The 17,126-nt window shown below is 35.9% G+C and overlaps 2 protein-coding genes across 2 annotated transcripts in view; one reads left to right on the top strand and one right to left on the bottom strand.

The window, feature by feature from the left end:
• Window positions 1-4,157, top strand: part of COL9A1 (collagen, type IX, alpha 1) — a 63,208-nt gene extending 59,051 nt beyond the window's left edge. The window contains exon 32 of the mRNA XM_012720238.1: window positions 3,313-4,157. Within this exon, the coding sequence (XP_012575692.1) occupies window positions 3,313-3,497 (185 nt within the window). The 3' untranslated portion in view covers window positions 3,498-4,157. The remainder of the gene's footprint in view (window positions 1-3,312) is intronic.
• Window positions 4,158-12,579: 8,422 nt separating this feature from the next.
• The window catches only part of COL19A1 (collagen, type XIX, alpha 1), a 288,872-nt gene continuing 284,325 nt past the window's right edge, over window positions 12,580-17,126 (bottom strand). Inside the window, exons 48-50 of the mRNA XM_004674041.1 lie at window positions 16,653-16,781; window positions 12,844-12,921; window positions 12,580-12,698 (exon numbers count right to left, since the gene is read on the bottom strand). Coding sequence (XP_004674098.1) covers window positions 12,580-12,698; window positions 12,844-12,921; window positions 16,653-16,781 — 326 coding nt within the window. The remainder of the gene's footprint in view (window positions 12,699-12,843; window positions 12,922-16,652; window positions 16,782-17,126) is intronic.

The following is a 17,126-nucleotide window of genomic DNA, read 5'->3' as shown; positions in this document are numbered from 1 at the left end:
ACCCCCACAAAATGTCTCTGGTATATGGTTGTTCATTATTTTTGTTATTTTCTCGCCTGATCCATTATACTCCTGCTATGAGTGAAACCACACGGTATTTTTCTTTCTCTTTCTGGCTTATCTCACTAAGCATGATCTTTTCCAGCTCCATCCAAGTTGCTGCAAAAGACATGTGTTTCTCTTTTTTGTCATACCTTTTCTTCTTAAAAGTTGAAAATTAGTTTATAGATACTCTAATGTACCTAGTGGACTTCTTGAATGACACTGACTCTGACTTAGTGTTACCTCATAATTAGGTCACCACACCTAAGTGTTAAGGTACTTTTGAGAGTAAATGCCCAGGGTTAGGACTCACTAGAAACTGACAGTCTTTTTTCTTTCTTTCTTTTTTAGTATGAATGTTGTTTTTGTCTTCTACTTCTACAGTGTAAAACCTCAGAAAAATATCCTTATTTTCTGTGATAGAGCTAGAAGAATCAATAGTAACTCTTGGTTCTTATGTCTTCCACTTCCCTGTCAATTCATGACTAGTTACTAACATTGGAAAATTGAGAGATGATATTTAGTTAGAAACTGAGCTTCCTAGTTTCCTTTGAAAATTATCAGGAATTTTGGTAGCACTGACCTTCTCCCCTGTGAGTTGGATGGTGCAGAAACACTGTCAGCTTCTATTCTACTATCACCACATGCCTCAGTCCTCCCTATTGCTGCTCAAAACTGATGTGGAATATCAGTGGCTAATTTTCATTAGATTTATGTTATCAGTTATCTTCTAATGAAGTCAGTAGTATTTCTTACTACTGACTTCATTAGAAGATAACTGATAGCATAAAAAAGTAAAAATTTTTGTAAAAAACTGATTTTCCTCCCTACTTTTGAAGGCCATGGGGCCTCAGTGGCAGTCACTCAACTCGGCCCTTGTACAAAAGCAGCCACAGACAATCTACAGATAAACAAGTAGCCACACTAACTCGATCAAATCCACAAAATGGGATTTGGCTTGTGGACTGTTGTTTGTTCATCTACTTGTGCACTCCCTGCCCAGTTAGTCCCTGTTGGCATCTGGTTTGCCAACTCTCCTTTGGGCATTTTCTCCTCTTATTGTTGATCTGCCATCATTAAGGCAGATCTGGTACTTCTCACTAGGAATGCTGTTACAGGTAAGGTACATGCATGAAAATCACCTATTAAATGCTTTGATAGTTGACTTATCTTTTAAATCTTGAATAATCAACTTTTTAAAAAGATTTATTTATGCCTATAGAACTAGGGTACAGGCCAGAGGTATGGTGGTCGAGAATATACACCAGAGACAGTGGGGAGCAGAACAGGCAGATTGACAAAGTACACTGCTGAGGGGAGCATTGGGGGTTGGGGGTCAGGAGAGTTCTGCCATGCCATGTGGGTCAGCTTCCTGGCCAGGGATTGAACTCATGCTGCAGTGGCTTCAGAGGCTTCAGAGAGATTCATAATGCAGTGCTTTAACCCTTTGTGTCACCAGGGAGAACCCTCAACTTACATTTTAGTTGTCCTCAGTGTTAGATGATAAGAGGCTCCCCCAAAGCCTTATTTTTAGGTGCTATGGACTAAGGAGAAACTTTCTCTGGGCTTCATTTTTAGAGAAAACATATAATCATCTGTCTCATCACAACTTAATATAGTCAACTAAAAGCTTAAGGGGAAGTACTGCTTATTTATAGCCTTGAAATGCACATGAGTCAAAGACAGTTATTTTCTGAAAACTTAACTAGTGTTTGCCCTAAACATTGCTTTGTGTGGATCTAATTATATGCATAAAAGGAAGAAATTTTGCATAAAATGGTATCTCTAACCTACTTCTAAAAGTATGAGAAACATGTAATTACACTACTCATTAAGAGCATAACATTATAATAAAACAAAAGACACAAGTAATAACATCACTAAAATAAAAAAAGGTAACTTAAAGCCACTGAAAATGAAGGAAAGGAACTAAACCTAAGTAAGTGTGTAATATATAGATTTGACTTCCACCTTTTCGGTTGAATAGCCAAGTCAAAATGGCTGTAACAGCATGAAGATCTCTATAAAACTGTATTACAATGGTGTGGACAATGTTTTACATTTATTTCTTATTCCCTCCTTCTGGGTAAGTATGAGAGTGTTGCTTGTGTGTGCGGGGGAATGGAGGAGGCTGGAATGTTTGGCAAAAGTTCCTTTCTGTTCTGTGTGCCCCTCTGCATGAAGCTAGCAAACTTGGACCTGACAAAAGAAAGTGATGCCCCCAAGGAACTCAGGCTAGATGAAGCTCAAGGTGGGGTAAACCCCTGAGGCGAAAAATAGCATGGGATTTCGTAGGGTACTTTACACTGACTTCTAAAAGACATGAATTAATAATCTTCTAATCGTAATGATAGTCCCATTTAACAGGTGCGTTCAGGCATGAAATGTAATTATAAGGCAGGTATCCTCCTAGCTTACTGACTTGCTAATGTCACACTGCTCATAAATGGCAGATCTGAAGACATCTGTCTCTACAACCTTTTCTTCTAAATACTGAGCTCTTCTTACTCCTATCTGAATAAATGAGGGCTGATGTTAACAGAGCGCTGCTGGCAAGAAATAAATGTGAGCCAAAAGGGCATTGTACGTGCAATTACAAATCTTCAGGTCACCACCATAAAACAGTAAAAAGAATCTGTTGAAATGAACTTTGCTAATATAGTTTAACTCATTGTGTCCAAATATTACCATTTCATGCAGTAAGTACAAAAATTAATGAAATATTTTATTTTTTATTCCACATGTTCTTCAAAGTTCAGGTTATTTCCCACTTCTAGTTCACATGACTGTTAGCTCCATTTCAGTGCTCCACAGACCCGCCTACTGTTTCCTAGAGGTTGTTACCCAGTAACATAAATTTTAGTATGTGGGAATGGGGTTGAGGTGAGGAGAGCTTCCTGGATCTTTTCAAAATTTTAATGAAAGCTATAGATTAATTCTCCAGTAAAACCTACAAGTGCATGAAAACAGACATGCTAATATTGGCCTGCTATCATAGACCAATCGGACCACACTGGACAGTGAGGTTCTACTGATGGAGATGCTGGTGATAGACACAGGGGTCTCATTTCATTTTTAATCTCTAGGAAGTCCAAGTTTGAAAGTTCAACTAAGGTACTTGATGATCACTGTCATCCTCATCATAATCACCCATCATTTCCGAGAGCACTTATTAAGGCCTTAGGGGTATACTGTGGCTGCAGGGTCTCAGTGCCACTTTGCAGCCACAAAGGTTCTCCTCTTCACATGTGAATCCTTGGTATGTTTCAGGTGATCCAGGCCCTGCCAGCTATGGGAGGAATGGCCGTGATGGCCAGCGAGGCCCTCCAGGGGTGGCAGGAATTCCTGGTGTGCCTGGCCCACCAGGCCCTCCTGGTGCCCCTGGTTTCTGCGAGCCAGCATCCTGCACAATGCAGGCTGGGCAACAAGCATTTAGCAAAGGACCTGATCAGTGAGAGGCTTTGTGCAGCCAGCTGTCTGCATAACCACACCTGGCAAACGAGCTTGGAGAAGAGCCACCACCGGAAAATGGAGCAGAAGACAACGTTCAACACTAATATAGAGTCAGAGCAATGGTGCTATTCAGTGAATCCCCTTTCTTTCTCCTTAGAGGGAAGAAGGCAGGGTCACTGGTTAACAGAACAAAACAAACAAAATCCTCATTTTAAATAAATTTATAATCCTGTCCCCAGAATCTTGAATTTTAATGTGCTAGTGATATGTGATACATAGGGGCCTCTGTGCCAATAAAAACACCCCCCAAATACCAACTGTTTGGCTTACCTCAGTTGCAGTAGTTATTTTCATTTTTTAATTTGCATGTTATTCTCAAGGTATTGTTTCAGTTGTATAGAGATTACCAGAGTAGTTTGAGGACCACCCCTCACTATGTCAACAGAATTGGTGCTGAAGCCCCCCTTCAGCTCCCTAATATGCACTCTGGGAGTGGCTTCCTTACATGGCTGTTGCTTTTCAAGGTCAGCTTGACTTTTTTTTGTTGAATTGTACTCTTTCCAAATTCTGCTATTTTGAGCTCTATGTTAAAGCAAATACAGATTTTTCAGATCCTGCTCCTCATAGATGAGATTATTTATTTTAAAATTTTGAGGTAACATCTCTGGTTGTACCAAAGAAGAAATAAATATGGTTTCCTAATTTCTTGCATGTTTTCTATTAACTAATCATGCTCAGTGAAAAAGTCACTGAACATGAAGATATTAAAAATTTTAAATGATTGATAATACTATAGCATACACTTGTGCTTTTTTTCCACAGGAAAAAAAAAACAAAAAACAAAACTCCCTCATCTCCTCCCCCGCCTACTGTTTCCTAGAGGTTGTTACCCAGTAACATAAATTTTAGTATGTGGGAATGGGGTTGAGGTGAGGATAGCTTCCTGGATCTTTTCAAAATTCTAATGAAAGCTATAGATTAATTCTCCAGTAAAACCTACAAGTGCATGAAACCAGACATGCTAATATTGGCCTGCTATCAGAGACCATAGACCCCTGGACCTAGTGCCACATGGTTTTCAGGTTCAGAAAGCCCTGGCTTCATTGCAACGAGTAGCTGGCTAGCCTCCTCCCATTCAGAATTTCTTTGCCGTACAAATCACTTATGCATTATTACAAATATCCTTTTCACCATTGTTTGATTTCTGAGGATTTTCATACAATTAAATGTGTTTTACGTAACTCCTCATAGTATTCAGCAGCATAAAATTAGCACAATTTTCAATACAAACTGACATTGTTAAAAACGGACTTCTGTTTCTCCATTTTAACAGTTTTGTAACAGCAGGTCAACTAAAATACTGCATTCTTATTAATAAGATAGACATTGCCTGGCCACCTTACATTTTATACTATTTACACAAGTCACATTGACTTCCTATTATACATGAACTATCAGTCAGGCTTAATACATTCATTTTATGTCACACTGCATGCGTGACTTGTTCCAGGGCATAGTACAGAGTTCAAAATAGTTAATATCTCTCAGTAGTTTATGGAATTCAAATCTCTCAAGTCAGGAGTAAGTGTGCCCTAATAGGATTTTGATACCTATATTTTTCTTGTGTGCTTTCCATATATTTAAGCATTTCAGCCTTACTTGTTTGGCTAAATCAACTATTATATAATCTGTATTTAGACTTAAAAAACTGCTTATGGTATTATGTTCTATGTTTCTGAATGGATTAGGTTGAAGGAGAAAAATTCCAATTTGGCTCCTAGGTCAGTGCACTTATAAACAGACCAGGAAGAATGTTCTTCCTACCTGTGAAGCAGATACTCATCAGAAATAGAGATAATGGTTATGATTACTTAAAATGACCTTTCTGTAAATACCTTTCAGGTGCTGTGACAGATGATCAAATAACAGTAAGGATATCGCCTTATTTTTCAACAAGGTGGTTTTATTTTAACTGGAGTGACATAATCAAATACAGTGAAAGAAAAATTAGATAACCAAATAAATATGTTTCTCAGTTATATAACATATTCAATAAGAAAATTAAAAAAAAAACTTCAAAGAACAGTTTAACTGTTTTACAAACTTGATATATAAAAGGCTGTACAACAAGCTTCACAGATAACAATATTGGAAACAACCACTTACAAATAGATTATGCAAAATAGCACATCCTAAATGGTGAGAACAATCTGTTATAAATGTAGTTAAGAGAAATAGTTTACAAAAGCAGTAAATATTTGACTGAGAAATTACAAAGAAAAGTCTATTAGCCATCTCCATGAAAGAGAGTTAATAAATATTGAATTAGATGAAATTTCTCTCTCTAGCAAAACAGAACTATCCAAAACATCTGAGATATTTTAAAAAGTTGGATGAGTTATTATCACCTAGAACACTTGCTCAGAGAGGATTGTGCAGATAGTGAAAGTTGATTAGAAACTGGCATTTTACTCAAGGGTGAATGATTTCTGATTTACTTCTAGCCAGTGCTTCTGTGGGATTACAGTATGATTTTTATCACAGACATCTGAAAGGTTGGTTAAGGGCTATGGAAATCACTTCTCAGTCTGACTGAGCACATAAATTCACTGGTATGGTTTGGTATAATTGATGTTCATCAACTAGAAGACCACAAATTAGTAGCCAAACAGGTTATATAAATGATCTGATTATTTATGGACAATGTATTTCAAGCTGCTAATCTTAAACATCATTAGTAAAATCTGATATATTCGCAACTGTAATATGCTTAATTTTTGCTGTAGATTATCACCTCTGATTGCATTATTTAATTTCTGTCTATTACAGTATCTCTGATATAAAGTATCTCTGAGTTTACAAGTAAACCATTATAGGGGTAAGATAACCAGAAATACAAGAAATCATATCAAACATCAAGAAAATTACTCTTAAACCATTTCCTGGTAGCCCTGGCAAAAGGAGTGAAAAAATCAATGAGGAAAAATACTAGCTGTTTATATAGGTGGGCAATGGTTATAATGTTTTTAAGTATATCTATTTTAAAAAGAATACTTGTATTCAATAAATATAGGTTCTTTTTGCATAGAACAAAATAAGTAATTTTCATTCTTGCACTTAGCCCTTTTTTTTTTTCAGTGAGCTTCTGACATAGGATATAGTCGTATTACGTGCATATAGCTCTGAAAAATCTTAAATCAAAATGATTGGTTAACTTAATAATGTATAAAGACAAATATGCACACTCAAATTCTCTCTGGATGATTCCCTAGATGTCATAAAGCATATCTGGTTATCAGAAAGAGGGTGTTGACTACATTAGTTCTAGTTCTGGTAAGTGGCTATCTCTGCTTTTCCTTTTGTCTTTACCTCTTGCTGTTAACTGTTTTCCAAGAATAACTAAAGAGAGAATAAATGAGGGAAACTGGCTCCAAGAAATTGAATTTCTTCTTAGATTTATTTGAATTTGTCTTTGGCCTCTAAGTTGAAAATATCTATGTGAAGAAATGTAAGGCTGTTCCTTAGAGAGCACCATTTAAATTTTCTATACCATAGGAGGGCCTCAAGATGAGAATAGTTAAGAATCTTGTAAATCACTTTCCAGGCTAAGAAAACATAAATCCATTGGTACATCTGGAATGTGATTAAATTCTATCAAGGAAACATGCTATGCATTTAACTTTTTATTGCCTAATGTCTTATTAGTAGTGATGTAAAATCCCACATTGGTAAGAAAGTTAATTGTGCTATTTTTTTTTTAATCTTGCTTAGTCCCCTCTACAGCAATGAGTTTCAAATGATTTTAGTGAGTTCACTTGGTGGGACAAAAGTCACACAGGGCTGCCTGTTCTTTGACTTTTGTTTCTGCTTATATTTCTCATCCAAAGTTAGAATGGATTTTTAATGAACTGCCAAGGAGATGGGTATAAACAATTATAATGAGCACTGATTCATGTGACAAAAGTATAATTACCAACATGTATATACATGAACCCTATGATAGACCAGTTTTCAGATTCCTTGGATGTGTGTGGCACTCATGCGGAGCTCATTGGGTGCTCCTGGAGCAATCCGGTGGTTGAGACTTCCAGACGGAACTCAAGAATAGATACAGCATTAATAACCGCACCTCAGAATTCCCTGATTAGGGTCAGGTTCTTTATTGCTGAGATAAATGACAAGGTCATGAACACAGAGGAATCAGCGGTCCAAAGACATACATCCATGTGGGATTTAGGAAAAACTACTTTCCATTTTGCATGAGTATGTTGTGTTAAATATTAAAGAGTTTGATGAGGTAAGATAGAAAACAAACAAAATTGGTAAAACTGTATCCTAAGTGTTAGGTTTAAAATAGTTATATACCATAAAACAATCTATATTTAAATACATGAATACACTGAAAAAATTTATTCCAAAAATATGCCTTAAATAATATAGCAAAACAAAAAGTTGTTATCCAATCATATTATGGTCCAACAGCACACAGCTTTCTGATAAACTTAAATCTTATTAAACTACTCTCCTCTGAATTTAATGAAATCTGTTTTATCAGTATTCACTTTTGACAAATTTATGCAGTAGCTACATCTTGAGTAGTACCATATTATCACTCACACCTCTCTAAGCATGAAAATTTTCCTACTGAGGTTTTTTCCAACAGGGTTTCTTAGTCTTAGCTTCAGTTTTATAAACATGCCTTAACTTGAAGTAAATTTTTGCTCTTCTGGGTCTGCTTGTCTGAATGTTTTTTCTCTGTGTTCATCTGATTCTTTATTCAATTTAACCAAAGTGATGGGCTACTCTGGCCTGACTTTGTTGAGTAAAATGTTTGTATTTAGCTCAGCTACATCACACAGTAAACTTGTGTCCTGTGTCCTGAGACTCCCAGTAGTTAAACAAATGCAATGTCATTAATGCTTCCTTTACCAGTCAAGCAAAAATGAATGCGACTATGAAGTAGTGAGGCATAAGAAGTACAAATTCAATCCTGCATCTCCCCCCTCCTGAAAGCTTTTGTAATCTCCTTGAGAGGAAATAGTCTGCAGAAGGAGGCCATTTCTCAACACTGGAATATTAAGAAGAAGACACTGGGGAACAATGACAATGAGAACCGCGTCTCTTAAATGGAAAGTAATGAACAAATCTCAAAACTTCTGAGGATGCACTGAAAAAACATGACTGTAACTTAACTGTAAAGTCTGGTCTCCACATATTGTTACTAATGTTAGGAAAATTAAAATGCTATTTTGAAAAATAATGTTATTTATTTTACTTTTGTAAATAGTGATACATTTCTAGAAAAATATAAGCATTATACAAATCTAATTGTATACAATTTAAAGTACCTTGAACAATATGGAGATTCAGACATTGTATGATTTTATCAATGGCCTACTTCTGTGTTAAGCTAAATGCTTTTTTGCCTGTCAAAAGAGAATATCCTGTCTAACAAATCAGAAGATTACATAGGTGATTTAATGTTAATCACTAAGCGAGGAGGGTAGAGTAGAAACACACAACATTTCCAAATAGTAACTCTGTAAATAACTAGTTATATGGGTAAACATTCACTAAAGAAAGAAAATTGTAATGTCAATGAGTCAATGAGTTATGCCTGCTTCATAATAACTTAAAATAAGGAAAAACATAAACAAATGAATAAGAAATAAGTTAACAAAAAATTATTTACAAAAGTAAAAATAAGTGCAAAGGGAAGGTTCTGATTTAGTTGTCCACTAAATTGTTTCTGACCTGTATTTCTGCAAGTCTGTTCAGTTCTTCTAACTCAAATTGCTTGAAACACCATCTTGTGGACAAAAGGAGGTATATCACAGGTTCTCAACAGATGAGAAAGACTGCATAAAAGCTAGATCTTGCTTAGCTCCTAAAGCATATTCATAAAAAAATTAATGTATAATCTAAACATCTGGATGACAACCTTTGCAGACAATATATATTAGAGTAATTAATGTATACTCTATAGAATGACTAAAATTTAAATTTTCAACAATGTCATAAAATATAGAAATAATATGGGATAACTTTCAAGTCAGTAACTAAATTATGTTGATCACACAGTGAAACATTTTCAATGTTAAGATTGGTTGGTAAAAATGGTTACTATCAATAGGAAAGAACAATCAACAAACTCATGAATCTCTGGTCCCTTTCTTTTAAATTCCAAAGTCCATTCATGTTAACTGAAGTTATATGTTGTTGTTTGCATAGAAGGGTTTATAGTTGAAAGTGTTAATTGATCTGGTATTCAAACCTACTTATATTGGGCAAACATAATTTTAATGATCAATTATCATCATACTCTACAATTATTTTTCATTTAAACATCTATGCTTTCCGTAGTTCAAATGAGATAATTCAGGAAATTTGATAATTCTTTCCAGCTGTGAACATTACTGACTTCTATATGGAAGTAAACAAATATTTTGGAATGGAATCAAATGATACAAGAGAATTGGCAACCATCAAATTATCTGGGGGAGTATTTCCCACCCTACTTTAGGGCCTTAATTACCTACTTTCTTTTTACTGAAAAGATTGGACAACTGCCAAATCTCCACTTTATTTGGTGTTATATTAGATGGAACCAGTATTTGGGTTGTTCTTTGTTGTCTAGTATGTGCATGGTGAGGCAGGTACTGTGTTGGAAAGTAAATAAAACAGTAAGATGAGAGGCTCGCTCCTTGTGGACACAGTCCCAATTCTTTAGTTTTGCTGAAGGCATATTTAGACTTATGTTTCGATTACAAAAAATAAGCTTGAATCATGTGATATCTTGACTTTGTAATATGCATCATGCACCATTATGTTTCCCCTCTACTTCTTGACATAATAGTAAATCAGTCCAACATGAGTGGAATTTAAAAAAAGAAAGGTTCCTAAACAAGCAGTAAGAAAGGATGTATGGTACATTCTGTGGAATTAAAATGAACAGAATTTATAAAAAAGAAAATGAATTGAGTTTTTTAGGTCTATGAAAGGACTGACTGACTCAAAGAATAAAGAGAACACATTTGATCATCATCAGCAAAAAAGCTCATGAAAACATTAAAATGCTAAAATAAATACTTCTGGGTTAGCAATATGGAAAAATGATAAATAGCCATTAATTAATATGAAAAAATGTCTTTGAAAACATGAACTGTTCAGCTTATGACAAATTCAAGTAAATTAATGTGTCAGATGAATGGCAGAATTTCCAAAAACTCAACAAATTAAACAATTAAAAGCTCAAAATATACACATAGCACCAGATTTTAGATATATGTACATTTTTGGGATAAATTATTATTTTACTAAGAAAATGCATATGTATACTTCAATTGTGTAAATCTACAACACAGCACCATTGTAGGTATTGCACAGGAAAGAAAAAAGAAAATATCAATTTAAAGTTAAAAACACATGAAATAAATAATGTTGGAAAATAAATAAATGTGGAATTGAAATATACAGCACAACTCAATATGAAATAGCTAGAAGGTTGGATGTATGCACAGCCATGTAGACAGTACCTGACCAGCAGCTCATTCATCTAAATGGAAACCAGTTCAAATCATGGGTGCATTGGAACGAAGTCTGCTTCCCTTAGGCACACTCCTAACACATCTCTGTTCACAGCTTTCCTCAATTTTTGTGGGCTTCTTTCTAAAATTATTTTTCAATTAACAGGTAAAAGCAATCATCCTAGCTTGCCCAGCTGGACTCAGCACTGCTCTGAGGGCACTGGTGGCATCTCTCGGCATCTGTGGGACCCCACTACTTAGATTTTAGCAACATGCTCATACCCAGTGTTCTAGCAAATCAATTGTTTTCAACCAGTGGTTTCTCAAAATAATGGGTAGCTAGGTGATAAAATACCTCAGAGCAATTTTGATCACTGTAGTTTTGTTTCCTGTCCAAGGACATGGTTGCCACTATGCCCGGTTGTTTCCCTGAAGTGAGCTCTGGTCTGGTCTGAGCTGGCTGCACATTTGGCCCTATGGCTGTCCTGTGCTGCCCTGAAGCTCTTGCTGCAGTTTCAGGAGCATCATTCTTGGTAAGAGCTTTGGATTTCATCTTGTGGTTATGTATCTGATGTCACTACATATTCCTCTTCAAGGACAGGAGGTGTCTTTTCCAGTTGCTACAAAACCAGTACTTTGTTCTGATGGCTGGTTCTTAACTTAAAGTTTGAACATGATGAAGCCAGAGGATGTAGAGAGGCCCTAAGACATTGTTAGGCCACTGATGCTTTGAAAGCGCCAAAGACAGCCTGGTGCCTTCACTACCATGCACCCTTTGGAAAAGCAGCTTTTGTTTCCCAGATGAGAAACTGTTTTTTTTTTTTTTTTTTTTTTTTTTGCAGAACTCCTTGTTCCTTTCTTTTCATGCAGTACATATTCATGCTAGGTGATTGCTCTGAATTGAGCTCATTAAACAGAATTAACAAAAGCATTTAAGTACTTGGCCATGGTAAGCTTGGGTTTCCTGATAAAATAGTCTTCTGGTTTTGTTTTTCCCAAAATATAAATTATAATGTAAAGTTCTTATTGCCTATCTATTTCTCTGCATGAGTAGATTGGATGCAGAATGGTATAAGAATTCTTCAGCTATAAAAAGTAATCAACAATATTCAGCAGGAGCAATGTATGCTATCAAAAACTGATGATATTTTTAGTAATGATTGTAAATTATAACACCAAAAATGTCAAGATAAGCCTGAAACTTTAAAATTCAGAAATCAAAGGAGAAATACAATTTGATGAGACTACAAAATGTATATCACCATAAGCCTACACAATCATAAGATGCAATTTCCTCTAGAAGAAGAACTAATGGTAAGATTTGCATTTCATACAAAACCCTGAATAAAAATCATAGTATTGGTGAAGCAAAACATATGGAATGAACTTTGAAAAATCCAAAAAAACTGACATCACAAATTCAAATTGTGGCTTTTAAGGTTGGCCTAAACCATAAAAAGAAAGAAAAAGCAGCCCACAGATGATGAGGGTTTGACATTACTAAGATAGCTCCAGTGACAAAGAGATCTCACCAGGACCCAGTCTTCCCCAGGTGTGTTCATTTTCCACCTGTCCGCTGATGGGCAGGAGGCACAGGATAGAGGCAATCTTCTGGGCTGCATCTTCCACTAGGCCCTGGGGGACCCTGTGGACCTGGTGATCCTGGCAAACCTGAAGCTGATAAAATAAATGATCTATCAGAATAAAGACTACATACCGCCCTTCCTTCCTGCTTCCAAATAATATGGAAGGCCTAGGGTCACAGAAAAAAACCACTTCCTGTTGGCAGAGGCTTGTATTGTGAAGACAGTATCACTATTACCTGAAGTCCCTGGAAGCCCTGGACTCCCTGGAAGTCCAATTCCTGGTTCTCCTCTTTCTCCTTTCTGTCCTCGATAGCCTAAGGGAGAAATTACAAAACAAGAGAAGATTGTTCTATGGAAACATAGCACAGGGATGAATCAGTTTCTTGGTCTACGATGTTTATGGACTCCTTCACTTAACTTGAATAGTTTTAACAGTCTGTTTAGTCATAACACATTTCACTTAAATATCAAACAGACTAAATGCAAAAGGCAATAAGGGTCTTAGAAAGATAAAAAAAAAATTCCCACCAACCAAACTCTTGATAGTGAGATTTTGGGCCCAGAAAAGGGTTATTTAATGTTTAAAATTAATCACTTATCTCTTCTGTCAAATAGCTATGACAAATGTGGGAAATCTCTGTGATAGGAAATCTGTCTGGAGACTAGGAACAGCCTAAATATAAGAAGTATACCAAATTCTGCTTGGTATAAAAACAAGGCAATATGACAAGAATCTGGACCTTACTGGAAGATTAAAAGGGAATGAAAGGAACAGAAACTCATGACTTTAATAAATGATAGTAAGAGTTTGAGTATACATAAATCCACCCATCTCAGCAGGAGACACGGGAGGACCATTCAAGTCTTTGTTCAAATTACTTACTATCACATTATATTCTTCCTGAATAACATTAAAATAGTAACCCCATGTTTTAACATGGCAATTTATAACTCCAAAGGACTGGGAGATTCAACAATGCTAGAAAACAAAAAGAAAGGCTTCTAAATGCACTTCATTAACATAAGATGCTTTAACCAAAATGAATTCTGTCCAAGATCTGTACACTTTAAGGTCAGTTCATTCTTATTCTTGACTATGCTTGTTGTCACCATTGCTACAAGGCAGTGAGCAACTTGAGTTTGTGTAGACCCTTATCCCTGCTTTTGAGAAGTGTAAGAACATATTTATCTGCCTTTTTATATATTGGCATTCATGTAAGATTTCATTTGAGGAAATTTTTATAACTCTAGTAGCTCTGCAATGATTGTAAATAGTTTTAATCTGGCTTTTTTTCATACTTAAACAGCAGCTTAAAGATTGCTGCCACTGCTGAATAAACATACAAAATCATACAGAATCATGTAAACACACAGCAAGGAGAGGATCTCAGTAGGAAACAGTAGGCCTTAACTTAGTTGTGCCTTTTTATTAAGATGAGTTACTGCAGCACAGCATAACAGGAGAAGAAAACTGAATGTTGTGATGAGCAGTATATAAGACAAATTGGCTGGCATGTTGGCGCTGGTCTTGGAGCTCCTGTTCTCAGTTTCGTCTTGATCACACAGTGTAAACATTACTATCCAAATAACTAGCAATCGAACCACCAAACAGTTAGTTCTTGGCTTTGGAGATATGTTCTGACCATTAACGTGAAACTAGTGAGAAAAGAAGGTTATCTATTCAAGCAACATTTTGAGATGCATACTGGAAATACATCTAGCAAGAAATCACATATTTTTATCAGAAAATTATGTTGCATATACTCAATGCAGCCCTAGATTCTACAGAGGATAGTGACTTGAACATAAGGCATAAGGTTAAGTTGATATATGATCAATATTAAAATATTACCCGTATTTCTTTCATGCACAGTGATTTTCATTTAATGTATGCAAGCGGGAAAAATGTTTGTACTTAAGGTTATTTGAAAGCACTCTTCAAAATCTATTTTTTAAACATTTCTGTAATAAAGCAACATTCATTATATGAAGTATATTGGACACTTGAACTCAAGTTGCACTATTATAGAAGGATTGTAACACTGACCCTCAAGCTATCTCAGTTAGTGCTTAAAATCATATGCTCAAAAAAAATGAGGATGAAAAATGACTAATGGAACGTGAACTTTTGATAACAAGAGAATTAACAAAACTGTGACACTATTCCAATTGAAGGACATATCTGCTGAAACTTGTATATTTAAATTCAGTTCTAAGATTTCAATAGAACAGAAAAATATTCTATATGAATTTCAACACAAACAAAATCCAATAATTTGTATATTTTTATAATAGCCTAACATTTACATTTCTTCTGTCAGATGTAACAGTTTATTGATATAAATCTCTTAGTTCATTAGGTGAATACCTACTACTAACAGATGAAGGTGCTGAACTACACAAACATGCTGGGCTTTGTACCTCACATTTCCTAATAAAATACCAACTCATTCCTTATGAAGGTTCCCATAAAGCCATAGGCTCTAATTTTGTAATTACTTTACCACAATATTTTTAGATAGGAAGGCTAATGATGGCAATAACAGCTTTTTAATTCCTAGGATTAAGCTTTTGCCCTGGATGTAAGGTGTCTATTGAAGTTTGGAAAAGGCTAAATAAGAGGCTGGCCAAACTGCAAAGCAACATGTACTTTCATGAGTTGAAAGCATGAAGAATTGCAATCTGATATCACTACAGCTCACGTAGAAAAGTATAAATAAAATGACAGAGTGTCCTCATCTAAACCATCTAGAGGTAGTGAACACCAAAGAATTCTGGCTCTTGTAGCTTTTCGAGTGGTTGACTTTATTTCCAGCAGGGTGCTTTGTTTCACCTCCAGGGATTTACTTCTGAAGTAATAAATCTGTGCATCTCTATGCATAATGAACAAATGAGGCCAGAAAAGGAGTGTTACTGGCAATTTGGGAGGGATAATTCTTCATGTGGGTCCTGCCTCATGCCTTACAAGTTATTCAGCCTCCTTGGTTTTGGCCCATTGATTGGCTGTAATGCATTTCTGTCATTGTGAAACACTGATGCCTCCTATTTCCAAGGGCTTTACTGCTAAGATTTGAAAGGTCAAATCTTTATCAGTCATATGAACACTGAGTTATAAATACAGAAGTTTCCATTCATTTTAAACCAATAAGAGCTACACTTTAAAAGTTCAAAAATAAGAATAACTATTCCCAATGTTGCCCTTTCAAAGCTGACAGACGGCATACAGAATAGCTGCATATGTCCTTCAGATTTTTCTCAGAGGTAGAAAATCAGCTGTGTTTGGAAAATGTTTCTTTCTGTCTCATAAAACTTGCCCAAGAGGGCAAGCTCTGTTAGGAAAATTTACCTTTCTTTTTTACAATGGGACCCCTGCTGGATCATGCTTCCTAGGGCTTCTTTCATTTAATGTGCATGTTCTCACTCATCCCTAGCAGTACCAACAATCAGGTCGACACTGCAGGCATGAGGTGGGAAAGAAGATCACTAAGGAAAGTCTCCCATCAGTGTACAGCAGGAGGCAATAATAGGAAACACACAGGATAGTTAAAATCTGTCTAAACTGTCTGGAAATGCTTTCCAATTCCTTCTCAAACTCAATTGTGCTGCTTGAGAAAAAGACTAGTTCAGCCAACAGCAATTTTAAAAAGATGTCAACAGGCATGGGAATTGTGGAAATCAATTCCCAGAATCACCAGAATCACAATGGTCACCAGGCTCAGTATAAAAGAGGAGAGGGTTGAAAGAGGGCCCTAAAGAGGGTTTAACCAATATCAGAATCTTGGAGGGAGAAGTACCTTCCCTAACAACTTGGATGACATATTTCTAATAGTCCCGTATCCATTGCCTCATTGCCTTCTTCAAGTCTCTTGCTTCTTAGGATACATATATGTTATCTTCTTAGTACTACACATATATTATATTACATATATATCCCTGTGTGGACATGTATGCACACATGCACACATACTTTGTTTACTGTGATTAGCATGTTCTAAATACTGAGAGCTAGAAAACCAGTAAGCAAATGTTGTACTTGAAAACTTACCTTGGGGTCCAGGGTCTCCTGGGGGGCCAGGTAACCCATCCTTTCCTGGTGGACCAGGCCTCCCATGAGCCTGAGCAGCCAACATAGCTGCTGGCAGCTTGAGCTGTGATAGGAGCCCAGCCATTCTCTCTTCATGTATGAAAGGCAAAATAATATATTATGTTATGGAAACTTTTTAATGTAAAACATTTTTTTACATGAAATTTGACAACAAAAAAACCTAATTGGTTTTCAAATTAAGCACATCTAGTCTACCAACTGATATGTCTACGAAGAGAATTTTTTGATCAGTCAATTAAAATGGATTGCACAAAAATTGCTGGATGACATACACTCACTACCCATGTCCACCTAGGGGCTTAGAATCTGCAAAACTTCAGAGATGGATCAAATCTAGTGGACAAAGTGCTAACCTTAAATCTTACTAACCTTTTCTGGAAAGTATTCAGGTTCATGTTAAAAAAAATGGTTTAA

This window comes from Condylura cristata, unplaced genomic scaffold, assembly GCF_000260355.1.
Source record: "Condylura cristata isolate star-nosed mole 26May11 unplaced genomic scaffold, ConCri1.0 scaffold00001, whole genome shotgun sequence".
Lineage (NCBI taxonomy): Eukaryota > Metazoa > Chordata > Mammalia > Eulipotyphla > Talpidae > Condylura > Condylura cristata.
The sequence above is the reverse complement of the archived record's forward strand: the minus strand, read 5'-3'. Positions and strand labels throughout refer to the sequence as shown.